Here is a 17,998-nt window from a genome sequence, read left to right as displayed (position 1 = left end):
TTTTCACTCTTTCTTTCAGGGCAGTACTCTAAAAAGTCATGAAAGACTAAAATGATTTTGATATCAAAGCTTTAAATGTAATGGAAAACAAAATAAATACTCTTTATGACACTTATTTGTCAAATATATAAGTAAATATAAAGTAAATGATACATAGGAAAGTCATGCAAAGTCATGAAACCAAATAATGTCAATTGAAGAAAGTAAAGTGAAAGAAAGAACATTGCAGTACACTGGTGTATGTAATCTATTTTGATTATAATTAGGCTATGTTTGTTACAGTTTTGTTAATATTCTAAGTAATCTTTGTTCCTACAAAAATACAAACCATCATCCTTTATATAGGAGAATGGTAACAGTAAAGCTGGAATATGGCAATTAAAATTTATAACAATGTATCAACAAACGACAGGTTATTAGATAGCAGCCGTTGGCGAGAACTGGAGTTTAAGCAAACTTGATTTAATTTTATTTTCTTTTTTGGTGTTTATGAATTGTGTGTTTTTCAAGGGGATTCCGGCAGAGGGGAGTGATCCTTCCTTCCTATGCTTTACTGAAGAAGGTTCGACCACAGTCAAGGACTTCATGAAACGAATGTACTGTATGTTGTGGGATCCCCTTGAATGTGTCCTTGCCTGACGTCTATGTGAGTGGAATTTGAGACCCGTTCAAGTTTTAATGATTGTCTTTCAAGGAAGAACAGTTTTCAGTGTTTCTTTCCCTTTGTAGTCATCTTTGATCCTGATACTTCCCCTTCTCCCCTCTCTAGTTAAGCTACATATTTCAATTACTACAAATTTCATATAATAGGCTTTTTTTCTTAGCGATACAAACCTGAGTCATTTATATGGGTTTACTTCTAGTTTCGTTTTCTACAGCCAGACGATTTAAAAGAAATGCTGTGATGATGTGTTCCTAGGCAACTGCTGTGCATGATGCGCTATGCTTGTATCAAGCTCTTACTCACGACACTTTTCTGGTCAAAGACTTAAGGGGCAGCTGAGGTGGAACCTTTGGTAAATGCAAAATACAAATTATATGAAATTTGTAGTTTATTCCAATATCGCATACAAACTTCTGAGTCATTCATATGGGGAATCTTCCATAGGTGGGAGGAAGTCTCGGTGAAGGTAGGAGGTCTGCCCTTCTCTCTCAAGATACAATTACTATAGTAAAAGTAAGAGATCAAAGTGAATTATTTGTGAACAGTGTAGCCGGCTCGTACAAGGTAGGGCCTTCATTTCCATTCTAGAGAGCTTTGCCCGGGTAAAGTGATATGAAGATCAAGTGTTTCATATTGTTGATATATTCAATATATCAACAAAAACACAAAACAAAAACGAATTCTTACATGCATTAGGGTGAGTTCAAGTAAGAGGTTCAAGTCCGATCAAAATCACCAATTGCCTTTATACTCATTACATACCATTATAATGTAGAGAATAACCAATGTCAGGGTTAAGAACAGTTGCTTGTTCCATAAGAGCTTAGAGTTAGATTATTTGTTGTGCAGCAACAATAGGGACTGTGGAAAAGGTGTCTAAGGACCTGTGTGTACAGTCTTTAAGATAGTGGTTCGTAAAAGTGGTATGCCATTAGAGAAGCTTCCCCTCAGGATTTATATGCTCTCATGATAGTTTCTCTCTACCAGAAAGAAATAGTTATTCTGGAAACTTTCTTTTTGTAGCGGCTAGTGCTCCCAAACAAATTGGAGATTTTAGGCCTAAGATATAGTGTTCTCGTCAAATATTTGCATACTGTTCATACAGGACATACTAACATGTCATCCGGGTCATCAGTTACCCCTTTGAGAAACAAGATTGTGAAAGAGTCAAATCTGAGATAATTATCAACCGGATTTTAGGTTTTGGCTGCAAATTCAGGAACAAAGGCAAAAGATAGTTCTCTCCACTCTCTGGAATGTGACATAAGATGAAATGGACCATGCAGTTTGTTTACTCTCTTGGTTAAAGCTAAGGCAAGGAGGACTGTCTTTAAGGTAAGGTCTCTGTCTAAGGATTTATACATAGGTTTGTGCGGGGCTGTTTTTAAAGCCCACATGACCTTAGTCACATCCCAGGAGCAGGGTTTTAGTTCTCGAGAAGGGCAAGGCTGCTCGAAACTTCTAATCAGGGCTGAGAGTTCCTAAGCCTTAGAGAGATCCTGTCCTTTCAGTTTGAATACTTGGCTCAAGGCCGAGCGGTAGCCTTTTACCACAGTGACTGAAAGGGCCTTCTTGCACCTCAGGAACACTAAAATTTCTGCAATCAGGGGAATAGTGGCATTGAATCGAGTAATATTCCCCCTGTGACACCAATCACAAAAGATTTTCCACTTTGCCTGGTAAACTGCTGTGGAAGACTTTCGGAGGTATCCGGAAAGCTGCTTCACAATTGGCTTTAAAATGCCTTTCTTTCAGTGGGGCGCTGGATAGTCTCTAGCTGTGATTTGATACGGAATGTACTATGTCCTGGAATTTTCTTATGTGAGTTTGGCGTAGCAGGTTTGACCATTCTGGAAATTTTCTTGGTACTTCCATGAGAAGTGCCAGTAGGTCTGAATACCACTCCGCTGCTGGCCACCTTGGGGCCACCATCGTTACTCTGACCCCTTTGGATATTCTGATTCTGTTCAATGTTCTGACGAATCTGACAGAACAGTGGAAAGGCGTAAAAGTCTAGATGGTCCCACTGGTGTTGAAATGCGTCTTCCATAACTGCAGCTTGGTCTGAAACTAGAGAGCAATGCACTGGGAGTTTGTGATTCAGGTGACAAACATGTCCAGAGACAAGGAACCCCACAAAGTCACACGTCTCTTCGCCATTAGAGGAAGGAAAGACCATTCTAAACCATCTGTAATCCCTCAATGGCTCAGCTGGTCTGCAATGACGTTTCTTTTCCTGCGGAGAGAGATGTCGACTGGGACTGTGTCCACTTGAGAATCTCTACTGCTAGTTTGCAGAGCAGGAGAGAGGCTGCACCTCCTAGTTTGCCGATGTAGGGGACCACTGTGGAGTTGTTGTTCATCAACACCATGGAGTGACCTTTCAGAGTCTTTGAGAAGTGGAGTAAAGCTAGTTGCTCATCTTTCATTTCCAGGAAGTTTATGTCGAAGCTCTTGACCTCTTTTGACCACAGGACTGATATTTGTTTCTTTCCCCAATGAGCACCCCACCCCTGGCGAGATACGTCCGTGAACAGCATGATCTGTGGAGGAGGAGCCTGAAGGGTGGTTCCTACTAACAGGTTCTCGTTGTCCAGCATCCACCGGAGGTCCAATATCACATCCTGAGGTATTTGTAGCAGGGTTGCAGTATGGTCTGAAGCTTGTGGCCACTGGGTCTTTGGAGCCCACTGCACCAAATTCAGGTGCAACCTCCACAGAGGAACGAGTTTCTCTAGCAAGGAGAGATGGCCTAACAACTTTTGCCTTGTCAGGGCAGGCAGGAGGTTCCCTTTCAGAAAGGTTGTTGCCAATGTCCTGAACCTTGCTTTCTGCCCGCAGAAGGGAATACTTTGGCTTGCACCGAGTCTATGTCAATGCCCAGATACCTGATAGACTGATTATGGACGAGGCTGGACTTCTGCAGGTTCAGTTGAACCACTAACTCCTTGCCTGTGCCTAGGCTACGACAAGAACAAAGACTTTAGTGAAGACTTGAGGGGCTGTAGATAGGCCAAAGCACAGCACCTTGAAATAGTAAACCTTGTCTTGAACGGGAAATCTTAGGTATTTCCCTGAGGCAGGAAGGATGAGGACCTGAAAAATTATATCTTTCAGTTCCATAGTCAGAAGACAGTCGTTCTTCCTGATGGCCTGCAGAATGGAGGTTGGGGTCTCCATCTTGAACCTTGTCTGTAAAATAGAGAGTTTCAAGAAGGAGAGGTCTATGACGGATCTCCAACCTCCTGCCAGCTTCTCTACCAGGAATGGATTGCAGAGAAACCCTGGAGAGTCATCAAAGACTTCATACACTGCTTCTTTGTTTAGCAGCTTGGAGACTTCCTCTGACAAGAGTATGTCTTTTCATGATCCTTTAGAATAGTATGGTTGGATCAGATTCCTGGTGAGATGAGGTGGACAGTCTATGAAGGGGATCTGGTACCTTGAACAAAGGACTTCTACCATCCGAGGGTCAGCTCCTAAGTCCTGCCACCTTCGCCAAGAGCATTGTAGGTATCCCTCTACTGGTGGTACGCTGGGAGACATGCGCTCCCTAGCGTGAACTTCTGCCACCACATCCTTTTCAACTGGAGGGATGTCCTCTCTAATGGAAGGTTGGTATACAATTCTGCCTCCCAGATTTTTATGCATTTGTAAGAGGGAGAAGTCGTCTCTGTTGGGAGGCTGGCCTAAAAGGCGAGTTCTTAGGTTGTTTCTGAGGAGTAGGCAACCTTGGTGCCAATGCTCTGCTTACTATAGGGTTTTGGTCCCAGTCTCTCTACATTTTAAACTGCCTTAGCTACATATGAGGATGGAATAAGGGAGGGAGAGTTAACGAGGTCCAAGTTTCTTAGGACCAGAGCGTCTCTAGGGGGCAGCTGTGTAGAGCATCTGGCTAAGGCAGCCTCACACTTCTTAAGAATGCAATTTCCCCATAGGAAGACGTTCTGATGAAAAAGGAACTCTGTGGCTTTAGTGCCTAATCTTGAAAGTTCCTTGAGCAGCTACTGTGCATGATCGTCCTTGAGTTCTCGTAATAGGGCAAAACATGAAAGTGCCTCGGACCAGGGGTCTATCCACAAACATGCTTGTATGGCTGACATCCCTGCTACCTCCATATTAGCCAGTTCCGGCCCTGAAAGTGTGGCAAGTAGATTCAGTAGTTTTTCTACCGATGCTGATGGCATTAAGTTAGCCACATCAGGATCAATGGGAAGTGGACTATGAGAGTCACCAGAGTTAACGTAAAAACATCTTTGGTATGACAAAGGTAAGGGAGAAAACTTTGAGGATCTGCTTACCTTTAGCGAGGTTTCTATAGCGGAGATTTAAGTATTCAGAAACTCAGATTTGTCCTTATTCTGGTTAGAGAGAGCCATGTTAAACCTAAGTCCAGGGCTCTGAGACTGCAGGAAGGTAGCATTTATAGTTCACCGTCTGTTAGTGGGATGCGCTAAAGTAGTCTCACCCAACCCCTCAAATGGTGAATGAGATTCATACTCATAGTAAAATAAGAAGCTTCCTGAGTTAAATACCGGCTCCTCAAAAGGGGGTATATCAGCTGAGCTTGTACTCGCACGCACAATGAGGCTCCCTGGGAAGTCATCAATGGTAATGATATCCAGATGAGATCATTCCCTTTTAATTGAGCTCTTAATCTTTCCTTTAACATCCCTCCTCTCCCTTGAGTTATAACGGGAATAGGAGACGGAGAAGGAGTAGGAGGAATCCAGTTTACTCCTGTCATAAGAACATTCACCTCTAAAACCTGAGCGGGAGGCGGAGGAGTTGAAGTCTCTCAGAATTTGATTTTCAAGGAGAGAAAGAGTTCTCAGCAGTCTGCCATCAAGAACACCTATGGCGAGAACCGTGTCTACGTCATCTGCCGTTCTTTTGTTCCTCTAAGTCAGATGGGAAAGTGATTCTCAGGAGGGGGGAGACTTTTTGTGGCCCTTTTCCACCTTCTGAGCATGCAAAGAATTATCTGAAAGGGAATGACGTTCCGTAGAATGTGTAACATTATTATCATGAACATCAGACCGAGTGCTAGAACGAGATCTATCCAGACGATTAGTGGGTTTGTTCTTAGCGTAAGACACAGGGTTCTTTTAAGCGAAGGATGAGGTTTTATCCCGTTCATTACTAGCTGAAAGTTTGTAAAACTTTGAGTGAACACTAAACCGATGTGGGGAGGTTCAACTATGCTCTCTATAGTCTGATGAGAGAATAGTTACATTCTTCCTACCATCACTATGCTGTGGAGTAATATTCTCACACGTCATGATGGCAGTGTGATCAGTGATGTCATGATGTTTAGTGGTGACAACTTGCTTTGACCTGTTGGCCAGCTCAGACTTCGGGGGTGTAATTTCACTGCACACAGACGTCATCCTGTTTAGATACAGCAGCACGTTCAGATTTGTTAGTCTGCTTAAATGTATTTTTAGAGGAAATCCTTGGTAGTGCAGGAATAGTTACACTTGACTTCACAGCATTATTAAGCTTAAAAGGAGAAGTCATTGTCAACTCTTGTTGCAAGGAGGATGCGACTGAAGTGGTCCGACCACCCTCATAGTAAAGAGATGACAAATATCGTTTTGTTCCGGGAACTATTCAGAGGAGTTTTCTGTCCGGGACCCTTAGGCATAAGGAACAGGCCGTGTTCATTAATACGAGCTGGAGACTGTAGTAAGGGTCTTTTAATAAGGCTGCATCGATATGCGAAAGAAATGACAGGCTCACCTCTAAGGTCCCTCTGGGAACGAGGAGATACTTTCATTGATCTGATGGTAGAAACTTCGAAAGGGGTGAATATCTTATCTGCATAATCTGATGAATATAAACCTGCACTCAGCGCACATGTACGGGGTAAGGGAATTGTTGTCAAAACAGATTAATCAGGGAGAGAAGCTCCTAATGTATCCAGCTCAGGGAGCATAGCAGCCGTAGCCAGGAGATCTGCAATAAGAACCACATCAATCTCATAATACACATTATTAACACTGGGTGATAAAATGTTAACAAATTTACGGACATCTTCCTTTGTGACAGAAACTGCAGGTGGCCCCTGACAGGAAGAACTAAGCAGGGAATAACGCTCACTGCCGAACCCAATTTACGTTTCTTCTCACTGATAACAGAAGGCGAAGGAGAGGAACAATCTCTCTTAGATCGTTTCTTACGGCGAGAATGATATCTCTCCCACTGGGAGGATGACCATCTCCAACGATACTCACATGGAGATTCCACCAAACATCTTTTACCTCAACACGATGGAAAAACCAGGTGAGGGTCCACTTCTACCCGGCTCATGAAAGTACCACAAGGGCGACCATTTCGGCCAGGGCAGGAACGCATCAAATTTTACATAATGTTGAAAAACTCACACTCGTATCTCACAAATAATAAAGTATGATAAAGAATATCAAAGCCGTAAAAGACACAAGCACAAGCACTATGAGGGTAAGAGTAGGTAATGTGTTGTCTAATTGCAGAAAAGAAGGAAGACATGTCCGACCTCCTTTCCAGCCAGAAGCGTTGTGAATAAGTGCTTGATACAAGCGTAGCATGTCACGTGAAGCAGTTGCCCAGCAACGCAGCGTGAAATAATATACCAATTTCTTTTTGGGTGTCTGGCTGTAGAAAAAAAACTAGAAGTAACCCCATATAAAAGACTCAGAAGTTTGTACCTGCGGAGAAATAAATAATGATTGCGAAACTTCCAGGGAAGTATGTGAAAGAAAAGATCTGGGATCCATCTCAAAATTTTACCATGTTTTTCCTAGTCCCCAAAGAGTCAGGAGGAATATTCATATTCTAGACCAGAGTTCACCAATCTTTTTGGCTAGAAGAGCTATTTTTTTAAAGAATTATAAACATTTAGTCGTGTTAGGGCCGCAATGACAAAAACAGTATCCTGAGGTCTAAAATCAACATCTGCTGTATTTCAGACATAACAGAATATAGTTTAGTAAGTTTACTTAATTGAATAACCAGTGATATTACTTGTTATACTTGTGTTTACAAAGCAAAATAGATAATATATTCTTTCGGAATTATACATTCATTTAAATGGCAACACGTAAAAAATATTGACCAAATTTTTATTACATGCAGTATCAGTAGTATGAAAGATAATTGTGGTGATCACAAAATACAAAAGAAACATGGCTACATTATATTCTTGGAAGTTATAATATCATACCTTTTTTAATTGAAAGGAGAAGTACATTATTGAAAAGAAAATTGTATAATCATATTCACCTAGCAAAATTATTTGCTATAATTTGTTTTATTTTCATATATATGAAAATACAAAAAAGAAAACCGGTTTATTAATAGTGTCAGTGATTTTTATGGCAGTCACAGTATAACAAAGAGAAAGCAACATTGCATCTATTACTCTGAAAACTTTAAGTAGGAAATTCATTATTGAAAATTTAGATATAATTTCCTCTAGGAGTTATATACATAAAGTTAATTAATGGGAGATTTGTTCCTGTGATTCCTTGCAGAGCTGCTCAATATTTGTAGAGTAAGAAGTAGTTTTTACCTTTAAGAAAGATCTTGAACTCTCATTGTGTGATGTACTTCCTAATTTTCCTATTATGAGATTCATGCTTGTGCTCCAAACCTCAATATGAATATTATCTCTCTTTTTCAGATATAGTAGTTTTCCTCATTTGTGTTGACTAGCTAATGTGGCTTATCGTGTTTCTAAAAGCTTTAGATCAGAGAGCAAAACTTAAAATCTTAATGCCCCTAACTTTTTCTGCAAACCAGCTATTTCAAGCTCCAACTCTGATCAGTTTTCATTAGTAAAGGCTGACAAACATAGTACAGAGATATCTGCCCAAAATGGTTTGATCTGAAAGGACAAGGTTGTTCTCCCTATTCTGAATTCTTGTGCACGTCCTTTAAAACACATTTCTGTTTTCAAGAAAGCTGTTTTTATGGGTCCAATATGAAGCCCACAATCTGCAGATTCTTTGTATTTCTTGAGTGATTGAAAGTGAAGAAACTCTCATTTCTTTGACTAACTCTGCAAACTTACTTTCAAATGACATAAAGCATAAAGCAATGTTTCCCTTTCCTTTCAATTTCAGATTAAGATATTTTAAACGTGAAATTATTTAATTTTTTAAGATTCTTTAACTATTTACATGTAATTAAAAAAGTCAGTAAAATTGAGATTCAATAAAATTTAATCAAATATTGTTTCAAGTGTTACATAATTTTCTTTGTTAAATGGATAAGAATGTTAGTTCGGCGCTTAGAGCTACAAAAGTGTCTTAAAAGAGTCGGAGATTGGTGACCCCTGTTCTGGACCAACATCTTGGTTTTTGTATGAAAATTATGTAATCATCAGAATGATGGCCCCTTGGCCCCAACTCAAATGGATGGTATTCCTGTTATCAAGCTTTTATTGTCTTTGTAAAGTGGCTGTTTTTCAACATTTTATAATTGTCTTTGGAGAATTTTAGGTCAACTGGTACCGTTATGTAAGTTGTGGAGTGGTCACTTTGGTAAAATTACTTCTGAAGCCAACTCAAGGATTTCTTTCTTTAGGAATAAAAAGAAAAATTTTTTTTCGTAATTTTGGTTCAGATGTGGTGAGCTTTCTAAATACACATGGTTTCTTTAAAGATACTCGTTTCTTTGAGTAGCTTATATAAGACGGATTTCTAGTTTCACCTCTATTATAGTATATTCTTGAGTTGTACTCAAGAATATTAGATACATTTTAATTGCAAAACAAATTTAATTTATCTTAGGGAGTGGTCTTGGGAGGGAGAATTCTGGATATCTCTCTTTGCTTGGATGCTTTCCATTAAGGGTGGGGTGTAATTATAGATATTCTTCTTTGGTCAGAAAAATAGTCAAAGAAAAGATCTACCCCTTTTATAGACCAGTGTTTCCCAAAGTGGGCAGCTTTGCTATCGGACGGCGGTGACGCCAAAGGGGGTCGTTGTGGGGGGGGGGGGGGGGGGGGGGGGGGCGGTGACGCAATAAGAAACATTCTGCACACAGTAATACGTACATAAGTCACCTGACCAAATTATAAAAACTAATCCTCTCAGTGATAATTCGGTTCAAAGAAGAAAAGACGAAATATCTGAAAATATTGAAGAAAAATTATTCAACATTCTTGCCACAACCGAATTTATCTTGCCGTTAGATGAGTCCACTCTACCAAGAAATGAATCTCAGCTTCCTACTTATGTTCGTTTTATCAACGATGAAAAGTTGGTTCAAGAGCTGTTATTTTCAAGACAGCTCAAAGCAGTCACTAAACGAGTATCAGTATTTAATGTTATTGAGAAAAACATATCACTTTCTACCATTATTATTATTATCATTATTATTATTATTATTATTATTATTATTACAAGCTAAGCTATAACCTCAGTTGGAAAAGCAAAATGCTATAAGCCTAAGGGCTCCAAAAGCGGAAAAATAGCCCAGTGAGGAAAGGAAACAAGGAAATAAGCAAACTACGAGAGAGGTAATAAACAATCAAAATAGAACATTTCAAGAACAGTAACAACATTAAATCAGATCTTTCATTTATAAATTATAAAAACTTCAACCAAAGAAGTGGAAGAGAAATAAGTTAGAACAGCGTGCCTGAGTGTACCCTCAAACAAGAGAACTCTAATCCAAGACTGTGGAAAACCATGGTATTGAAGCTGTGGCACTAATCAAGACTGGAAAACATTGGTTTGATTTTTAAGTGTCCTTCTCCTAGAAGAGCTGCTTGCCATAGATAAAGAGTCTCTTCTATCATTACTAAGAGGAAAGTAGCCTGTGAAAGATTTCAGTGCAATAGTTAACCTCTTGAGCGAAGAATTGTTTGTTATCTCAGTATGTGTAGGCAAAGGGTAAATGAGCTGTAACCAGAGATAGGAATCCAATGTAGTACTGCATGGCCAGTCAAGGGACCCAGTAATTCTCTAACGGTAGTATCTCAACGGGTGGCTGGTACCCTGGCCAACCTACCACAGATGGAGCCCCATCGGTGATAGGTTGGCATCATGGCTTCATCAGTATTTTGAAAAAAAAAAAAAACCTGTATGTGGTGTGGTTACAGTGCACTGTGTAATCCTCATGCAGCCTCTGTCAGCAAAAACACCTAGGTGGTCGACTTCACAAAGCAATATTTACTGTTATTACAGCTGTAAATAGAATTAAGACGCATTCTCTCATTTCCCGACTGTTCGATAGCTTTGCATTGATAATGATAAATAGTTTGAAGGTTTATTGCTACACAGAAATTTGATGACTGTCAAAAAGAAACAGCCTGAAACGTTTCTATTCACTGTTTGATACAGTTGTAGAATTTTTCCAAAAAATCTAACTCAGGGCTCTGTGATGATCTAAAAACAGCAAGAATGACATTGCTTATTTATCAGATATACTCACAAAGTTCAATAACATTAATTTGCAGTTGCAAGGAAATGTCAACCTTATCAAAGTCAAATCTGCAATCTCCACCTCCATGTCTTGATCTAAGTTATTTAAACCGAACTCATCCCATTATGAACTCGACCAGTTTCCATCATGAACTCTACCAGTTTAAGATATGTTATTGCTTAGCATACCAGAAGGGATAATCATTTCATTAGTAGATGTCAGCAGTGGGGAAACATGATTGGCAGAGGAAGAATTATTTTCCCTTCAAAACGATTTTTGGTTACAAAAAAAAAAAAAAAGAAAAAAAAATCTAAGTACTGTGGAACAAGGTGAAGATATAACTTATTCCCTTTCCAACATCATATTTGGTAGAACAGGGCCTCAATGCAGTTACCTTACTTTTTTCAAAGCAAAGGAAAAGGTTTAAAATTACCGATCGTGGGGATCTGTAACTTCTTAGTGAGTTCCAGCCTGATGTGGAGAAATTGAAATTCCTACACCAAGTGTACCTATCCTATTAACAATGATTGTGAAAATTAGATATCAAAGTTTATTAAATGAAATATTATTTTTTTAAATATTCTTGTTTGATATTATTCTTTTCAATTCGAAACAAAACAAAAAAAAAAAGCTTGCACACATGCAAGGGGTAATTGTGATGACTGAATAACATGGTTTCTTAGAGTAATTTTATTTTTGAAATACATTTTTTGTTTGATTCAGTATTGTTGTTTCCACTTAAATAAAAAAAAAAAAAAAAAAAAAAAAAAAAAAAAAAAAAAAAAACACGGCGTTTATTGAGCGGGGCTAATAATCTGTCTGGAAGCCAAGGGGGCGGCAGCCTAGGAAAGTTTGGGAAACCATGTTATAGACCATTCAGACTCTAACACTGTGGCGGTGTTATCAGACATGACAGCATTGGCATACATTTGAAACAGAGAGGGAACTTGGCGAGAATTCCTGTGCCTAATGCTAGAAGTAATTTTGTCCTGGAAAAGTCTAAAGGAAATATCCTTCTACTTTGTCTGCATCACCAGAGGGATGTTGAGTTGGTGGAAAAGGCCAAATGTGAACGTTTGGGACTACGCTTAACAACATATAGATATGTTTTCTTCACCAGTTTCAGATCTCTTAGCTTGGTAGGTGGAGGTCCGGTTACATTACCAACACATCTAAGCCTGTATGTTTTTCCTTCTTTTTCCATCATATGAAAAGAGTTAACGTTTATTTTGATTGGTAGAAATCAACGAATTTTTCATTAATAGGTATTAATTTTGAGAGTTGTTGATTTTCTTTATTTCTATTTAACCCTTTGGTGCTTATGCCCTTACAAAAGTTAGAGGAGGTACACAGCGCATAATATAACCTTCGCCGAAAAATGACGTTCGCAAACAAAAGTTTTATTTTAAAAATCACTATGTCCAAACTATAACAGATTAAGGATTCTAATTCGTTGCATTATATTGAAAAAAGATTGAACTTTGTAATAAAGTAAAAAAGAAAAAACATAACGGGAATGCTAAACAATAATAAGAAATAAGTGTTGAACCTGAAATGAAAAAAAAAATCGTAAGTATATTCTTTTTTTAATTCATAGAAGGATTTTTTTTCTAATATGCAAATTATGTAGAATTGAGGATGTAACTTCTTTCCAATAAATGTATCAGTAAGTGATGTGTAAGGGAATAAAAAGTAGTATTTTTTTCGTAGCGAAAATTTCCGATTTTCCGACCTACTTATGTTGAAACTTTATTGTTACGATGTAACAAATAAAGAAAAGGAAAAATTAAAGACATCATTGTAAAGCCGATCGAATACCAATAAAATGAATAAATAAGAGAATATATGTATTTTTGGAAAAAATATTGAACAATTTGCCATTTGAAAACGGAGTAAGTTTTGCAATTTTGTTGTAGGTGTTTAAACGATAATTATTTTTTTGTACAGAAACATTAATATTTTTATATTAAATCATATACCATATAAAAGTTGAAAAAAAATTAGTCTTTCAAATCATGTATAAGATTTGTATGTTTCAGTTATTTACCTATGCACAAACCCACCTTGAAAATAAGTTTTCTGCGAGATGATAAATTTAAAAAGAAAAAAAAAAAAGTAGGTTACATGAGAAATTAGCATAGGCCTGCCTCGTTTTCTTTTAGACTCCACTTGTCCCTGAACCATCTGCCCTCTCCGGGTGTGGGTTTCATTTTCCTTGGTGATGTGCATATTTATGCCGAATTTCCCCCCAAAAGTAAGTTACGTACGACGCGGCAATTCTAGAAGTAATTGTCTATTGAGGCTATAAAGGATTAAAAATCCATGCTTTATACTATATTCAAGTCTTCTTCTTCCCCACCGTTATCCCTACGTTAGGGGTTGGTTGCCCGATGCACCCTCTCCAATGCATTCCATCAAAGGCCTCCTCTTTCACCAGACCTCTTCTCTCCATATCATCCTTCACCTTATCTCGCCATCTAATTCTCTGCCTCCCTCTTGATCTCCTCGCCTTAACAGGCTCCTCCCAAGTCTTCTTCACTCCCTCCCCACCATCCATCTGCAACATGTGCCCACACCATCTCAGTCGTGACTCTCTTATCATCTCTATAATCTTTACTACCCCTGCCATTCTTCTTATTTCATTATTTTCAAATCTTTCAGGAAGTGATATTCCCTAATTCACCTTAGCATTCTCATCTCTGTTCTCTCATGCGTCGATTCCTCTTTTCATCTTAAAGCCGAAGTTTCTGATCCATATATTAACAATGGTCTTATTATCCACTTTCCCCATGCTTCCTTTATCCTATTCTAAACTTCGGCCTCATATCCTCCCTCCTGATTTATAGTAGATCTCAAGTATCTAAACTGTTACATCTGTTTTATAACTGGGCCTCTACTTTCATGTATGGCTATCTTGCCCTATACATGAAGGTGATGAAGACCTTGATGTGCCCATGAATGAGTTCAGTGTGTTTGAAGTCGAAGCTATCATTAAAAAACTCAGGAGATGGAAAGCTCCTGCTTACAATGGAATAACTGCTGAGATGATACTGGCCCGTAAATGAACTGACACCCAGAATACTTACGTAATTATTTTGTAGAATGTAGCATAAAGAAGCAGAACCTGATGAATGGGAGCTAGGAGTGTTAGTTAAAATGGCAAAAAAAGGATATGTGACTTATTACAATAATTACAGATGCATCCCATTTACTTCAGTTGTCATTAAAATATATAGTATGGTTATTCTAAAGAGGTTAGAGAGAAAGATTGATGAAAAGGTGAGATATGGACAAGTAGGATTTAGAAAAGGTAGAAGTCGTACTAACCAAATTTTTATTTGGAGACATGTTGTATAGCAATGAGTAGAATATAGAAATCCACTCTTGATGGCATTTGTGGATTATGAAAAGGCCTTTGATACTGCGCACCGGCCAGTTTTGCGGAGACTTCAGCATTATTATGGAATTCCTCTTAAATATGTTAATTTAATTAAGTCTATTAATGAGCATAGCAAGTGCAAAATTAATGCTTGTGGAGTCTTATTGAATGAATTTCCAGTGAACAGTAAGTACTCCAAGTGAATGAGTTGTCACGTATGTTGTTTATTCTCCTCATAGATTCTGTAATACATAGAACAGTTGGGGGTGGTGGAAAAGGATTGGACTTGATTGGTAATAGGAAAATTAGCTGGCCTAGAGTATGCTGATAATGCTGTCCTTATTAGCAGAGCACCACAAGATTTGCAATACTTACTATCCAGAAAGCATGAAATATTACAGGAGATTGGGCTCAAGATAAATAGAAGAAAGAGAGATGATGAGTATGGAATATACAATGGAAGAAATATTATTGGAAGGAGAAAGGATTAAGGAGGTAGAATCATTTAAGTATTTAGGAATTATGATCTCCAATACAGGTTCATTAGAATTAGAGTGTGAAGAAAGATTGTAAAAAGCAAATAAGACAATGACTAGATTAAGTAAAATTTGGAAATCAAATCGCCTGAAATTACATAAAAATCAGGCTTTAGTAGATTTGAGACAAAGCCCTCAGAAGAATGTTGGGAGTTAAATGCTAGGACATGAAGTTATGAGAGAGATTACTAGATTGCCATATGTGGACGATATCATGGTGAGGGGTAGATGGAGATGGTTTTGGCATGCTCTTCGCATTCCCCAATAAAGTTTAGTTCACCAAACGTTTATCTGGGCTCCACAAGAACTAGGAGAGTTGGAAGATCCAGGCATACATGGCTGAGAACTATGTAGCGTGAAGTAGAAGATGAATGGAGAAGTATCAAATTAAAAGATCAAGATAAAGATGACGGGCAAAATATTACCTCAATGGGCGTAGGAAGAAATGATAATGATGATGATCATGATGGAATTCAGAATTTTCAACAACTTACATAACGGATGTTTCGTGGTGACGTTAGTGGGAATTAGAGGGGGAGAACAAGAGTGGGAAGAAAAACACAGCTACGTCTTAGTTTAGAGAATATGTTTTGTGTTATTTGAACACGTCTGCCAACATAGAAATACACTAAAATAGTCCTTACATAGTCATGAGTAAAGACTAGAATTACAAGCGTTTCAGATGGCAGTGGGGCTAGATGTGAGGATACCTACATTTCTAAGCTGGAGGGTGTCAGGGATGTCACCATTAGCTAGAGAGAGAGTGGTGTGGTTTTACAGGGTAACAAAAACAGACTGAAATAGCTATTATTCAATCAGGATTAAAGGCTAGACTCCTAAAGTCTTTGTTGGTTGGCTGAAGAAAGAAAGAGGGGTTAATAACAGGGAGGGATCGAACTTTTATAGTGAAATAATCTGGGTGTGACATACTTAATGTGTGTAGTACTGGGAATGTTTTGACATCAAGCATACAAAATCATAGCGAAGGTGTTAAACTTAAAATTTCCATGTATAATTGAGAATGTATTTTTTTTTTTTCACCATTCAAATATTATGGTTGTCAGACTTGTTAGTGGAATCTAAAAGTCATATTACATTTACAAAGTTTCAATGATCTCAATTAAAACGGTTTTCAATTCTTTATTAGAAAATTGGCATTTAGCATAAGTATCAAATAAAGGCATTGATGAATAGTTAACCAGCTTTGAGAGAAAAGCAATATGAACATCAGATGAGTATAAAAATAATATATCTAATATTAAGGATTCGGTTTGTATTGACTTCTCTTCTCTCTAATGTATTGTTTGGTGTGCTATATTGTAAAGTGCAACAAACCTGTTTAATTTATTGAATTTTTTTTTTTTTTATTTGGTATCTTCACCTCTCATAATTCAGTTTCATAGCTTTGCCCTGATTTATTCTTGCTCATATTATTGAAATCAAATTTCACTTGTACCGCATATATTGTATAGCAGTAATTCCACCCACTTTTTTCCTTGTATACTTGTCAGTAATTAAGTAAAATATCGGTGTATATTGATAACAAAAGGGAGGAACAATGAATGTTACATTAATTTATAGTAATTTGCATTTGTTTTATATTTCTAGGGGAAAAAGCTCAGTGCTGGATAGACGTCTTAGTCTCTTGCAGGAGGCACTGGTAGTGCAGGTTCACTCCTCAGTGGTCATGGGGTTAGCGTCTTCTCACAGACTTATCTTTACCTTTTTGATCACTCTCCATGCTCTCAGGTTAGCTGAAGGACCCTGCCAGTTGATGGCATAGTTCTTTAATTTTCATTATCTATGTATTATTTTTTTAATATTGGTCATGTAAGAAACAATTTTACGAGGTTATAAAAATTCACAATAAAGTGTCTTTCTACTATGAGGAAATCCCATATTTTTAAAGTAATGTGTATTTGTCCTTTAATTAGGGATGTTGTTTCTGTGCGACCTGGAATTGGTCATTGAATTTGGATAACGGGATGTTATCAAACTGGCTAGGGAGTGGGGCGGGAAGACCTGCCCACTTTTTAGTTGAGGATTTCTCACTTACGATCTTTTGACACGGATTAAGGGGGGGGGGGAGGTTGAGGCATCTCTCAGGGTCCCAAGCAATCCCCCAAACAGCTGAACAATTGCTATGCTCCCCTCAACATTTGTGATCCCAACTAGGGTTAGCTGGGTTCTCACATCCTACTCAATGTAGTTGGGCTTAATTTGGTTCATCTGTAATAGAAATTATATAAATGAAAACACACATTATACTACGACAACACAGTGCATCCCCAGTGACAGTTCGTAGACCCCTCATCGCGGGTTTGATCTGTGCGGATTCAGTCTTCTGTGATACAGAAAACCATATAACATATTAAAAAAAATCACTTACTCACCGTTTCGTGATAATTACTCTTGTGGGTGGAGTTTTCAAACTAACTGCGTAATGCAGAACAGGCCAACTTTAAAGCTAACAAATGGAAATTATTCAGTGATAACCCTTTGTATAGTAATTCTAATACAGTGCTAAAACGATTAAAAGAAGTTCATATATCATCATCATCTCCTCCTACACCTATTGACACAAAGGGGCTCGGCTAGATTTCGCCAGTGGTCTCTATCTTGAGCTTTTAATTCAATACTTCCCATTCATCATTTCCTGCTTTGCGCTTCATAGTCCTCAGCAATGTAGGCCTGGGTCTTCCAATTCTTCTAGTGCCTTGTGAAGCCCTGTTGAACGTTTGGTGAACTAACCTCTCTTGGGGAGTGTGAAGAGCATGCCCAAACCATCTCCATCTACCCTTCCTCATGATCTTATCCACATATGGCACTGTGACGGGCCGAGAGAGGGCTGTGAACTCAAAGGCAGGATACAATCAACTGAGTTGTTTATTAAGGAACACTCTCTTTTATATACAAAACCTCAAGGCAACAGGACATAACCTGTTCGAGAGACAGACAATGTTACAGAGCAAAACCGGAGACATGATCATTCAGGTTCTTTTTAGT

General features: G+C 38.3%; 1 protein-coding gene across 1 annotated transcript in view; it reads left to right on the top strand.

Annotated features, from left to right (window-relative positions):
* Positions 1–17,998, top strand: part of LOC137653847 (uncharacterized) — an 829,144-nt gene that overhangs the window by 580,045 nt on the left and 231,101 nt on the right. The window contains exon 64 of the mRNA XM_068387498.1: positions 16,601–16,741. Coding sequence (XP_068243599.1) covers positions 16,601–16,741 — 141 coding nt within the window. The remainder of the gene's footprint in view (positions 1–16,600; positions 16,742–17,998) is intronic.

This window comes from Palaemon carinicauda, chromosome 14 (genome assembly GCF_036898095.1).
Source record: "Palaemon carinicauda isolate YSFRI2023 chromosome 14, ASM3689809v2, whole genome shotgun sequence".
In the NCBI taxonomy this organism is placed as follows: domain Eukaryota; kingdom Metazoa; phylum Arthropoda; class Malacostraca; order Decapoda; family Palaemonidae; genus Palaemon; species Palaemon carinicauda.
Note: the sequence above shows the minus strand (reverse complement) of the source record. Positions and strands in the feature narration are given on the sequence as shown.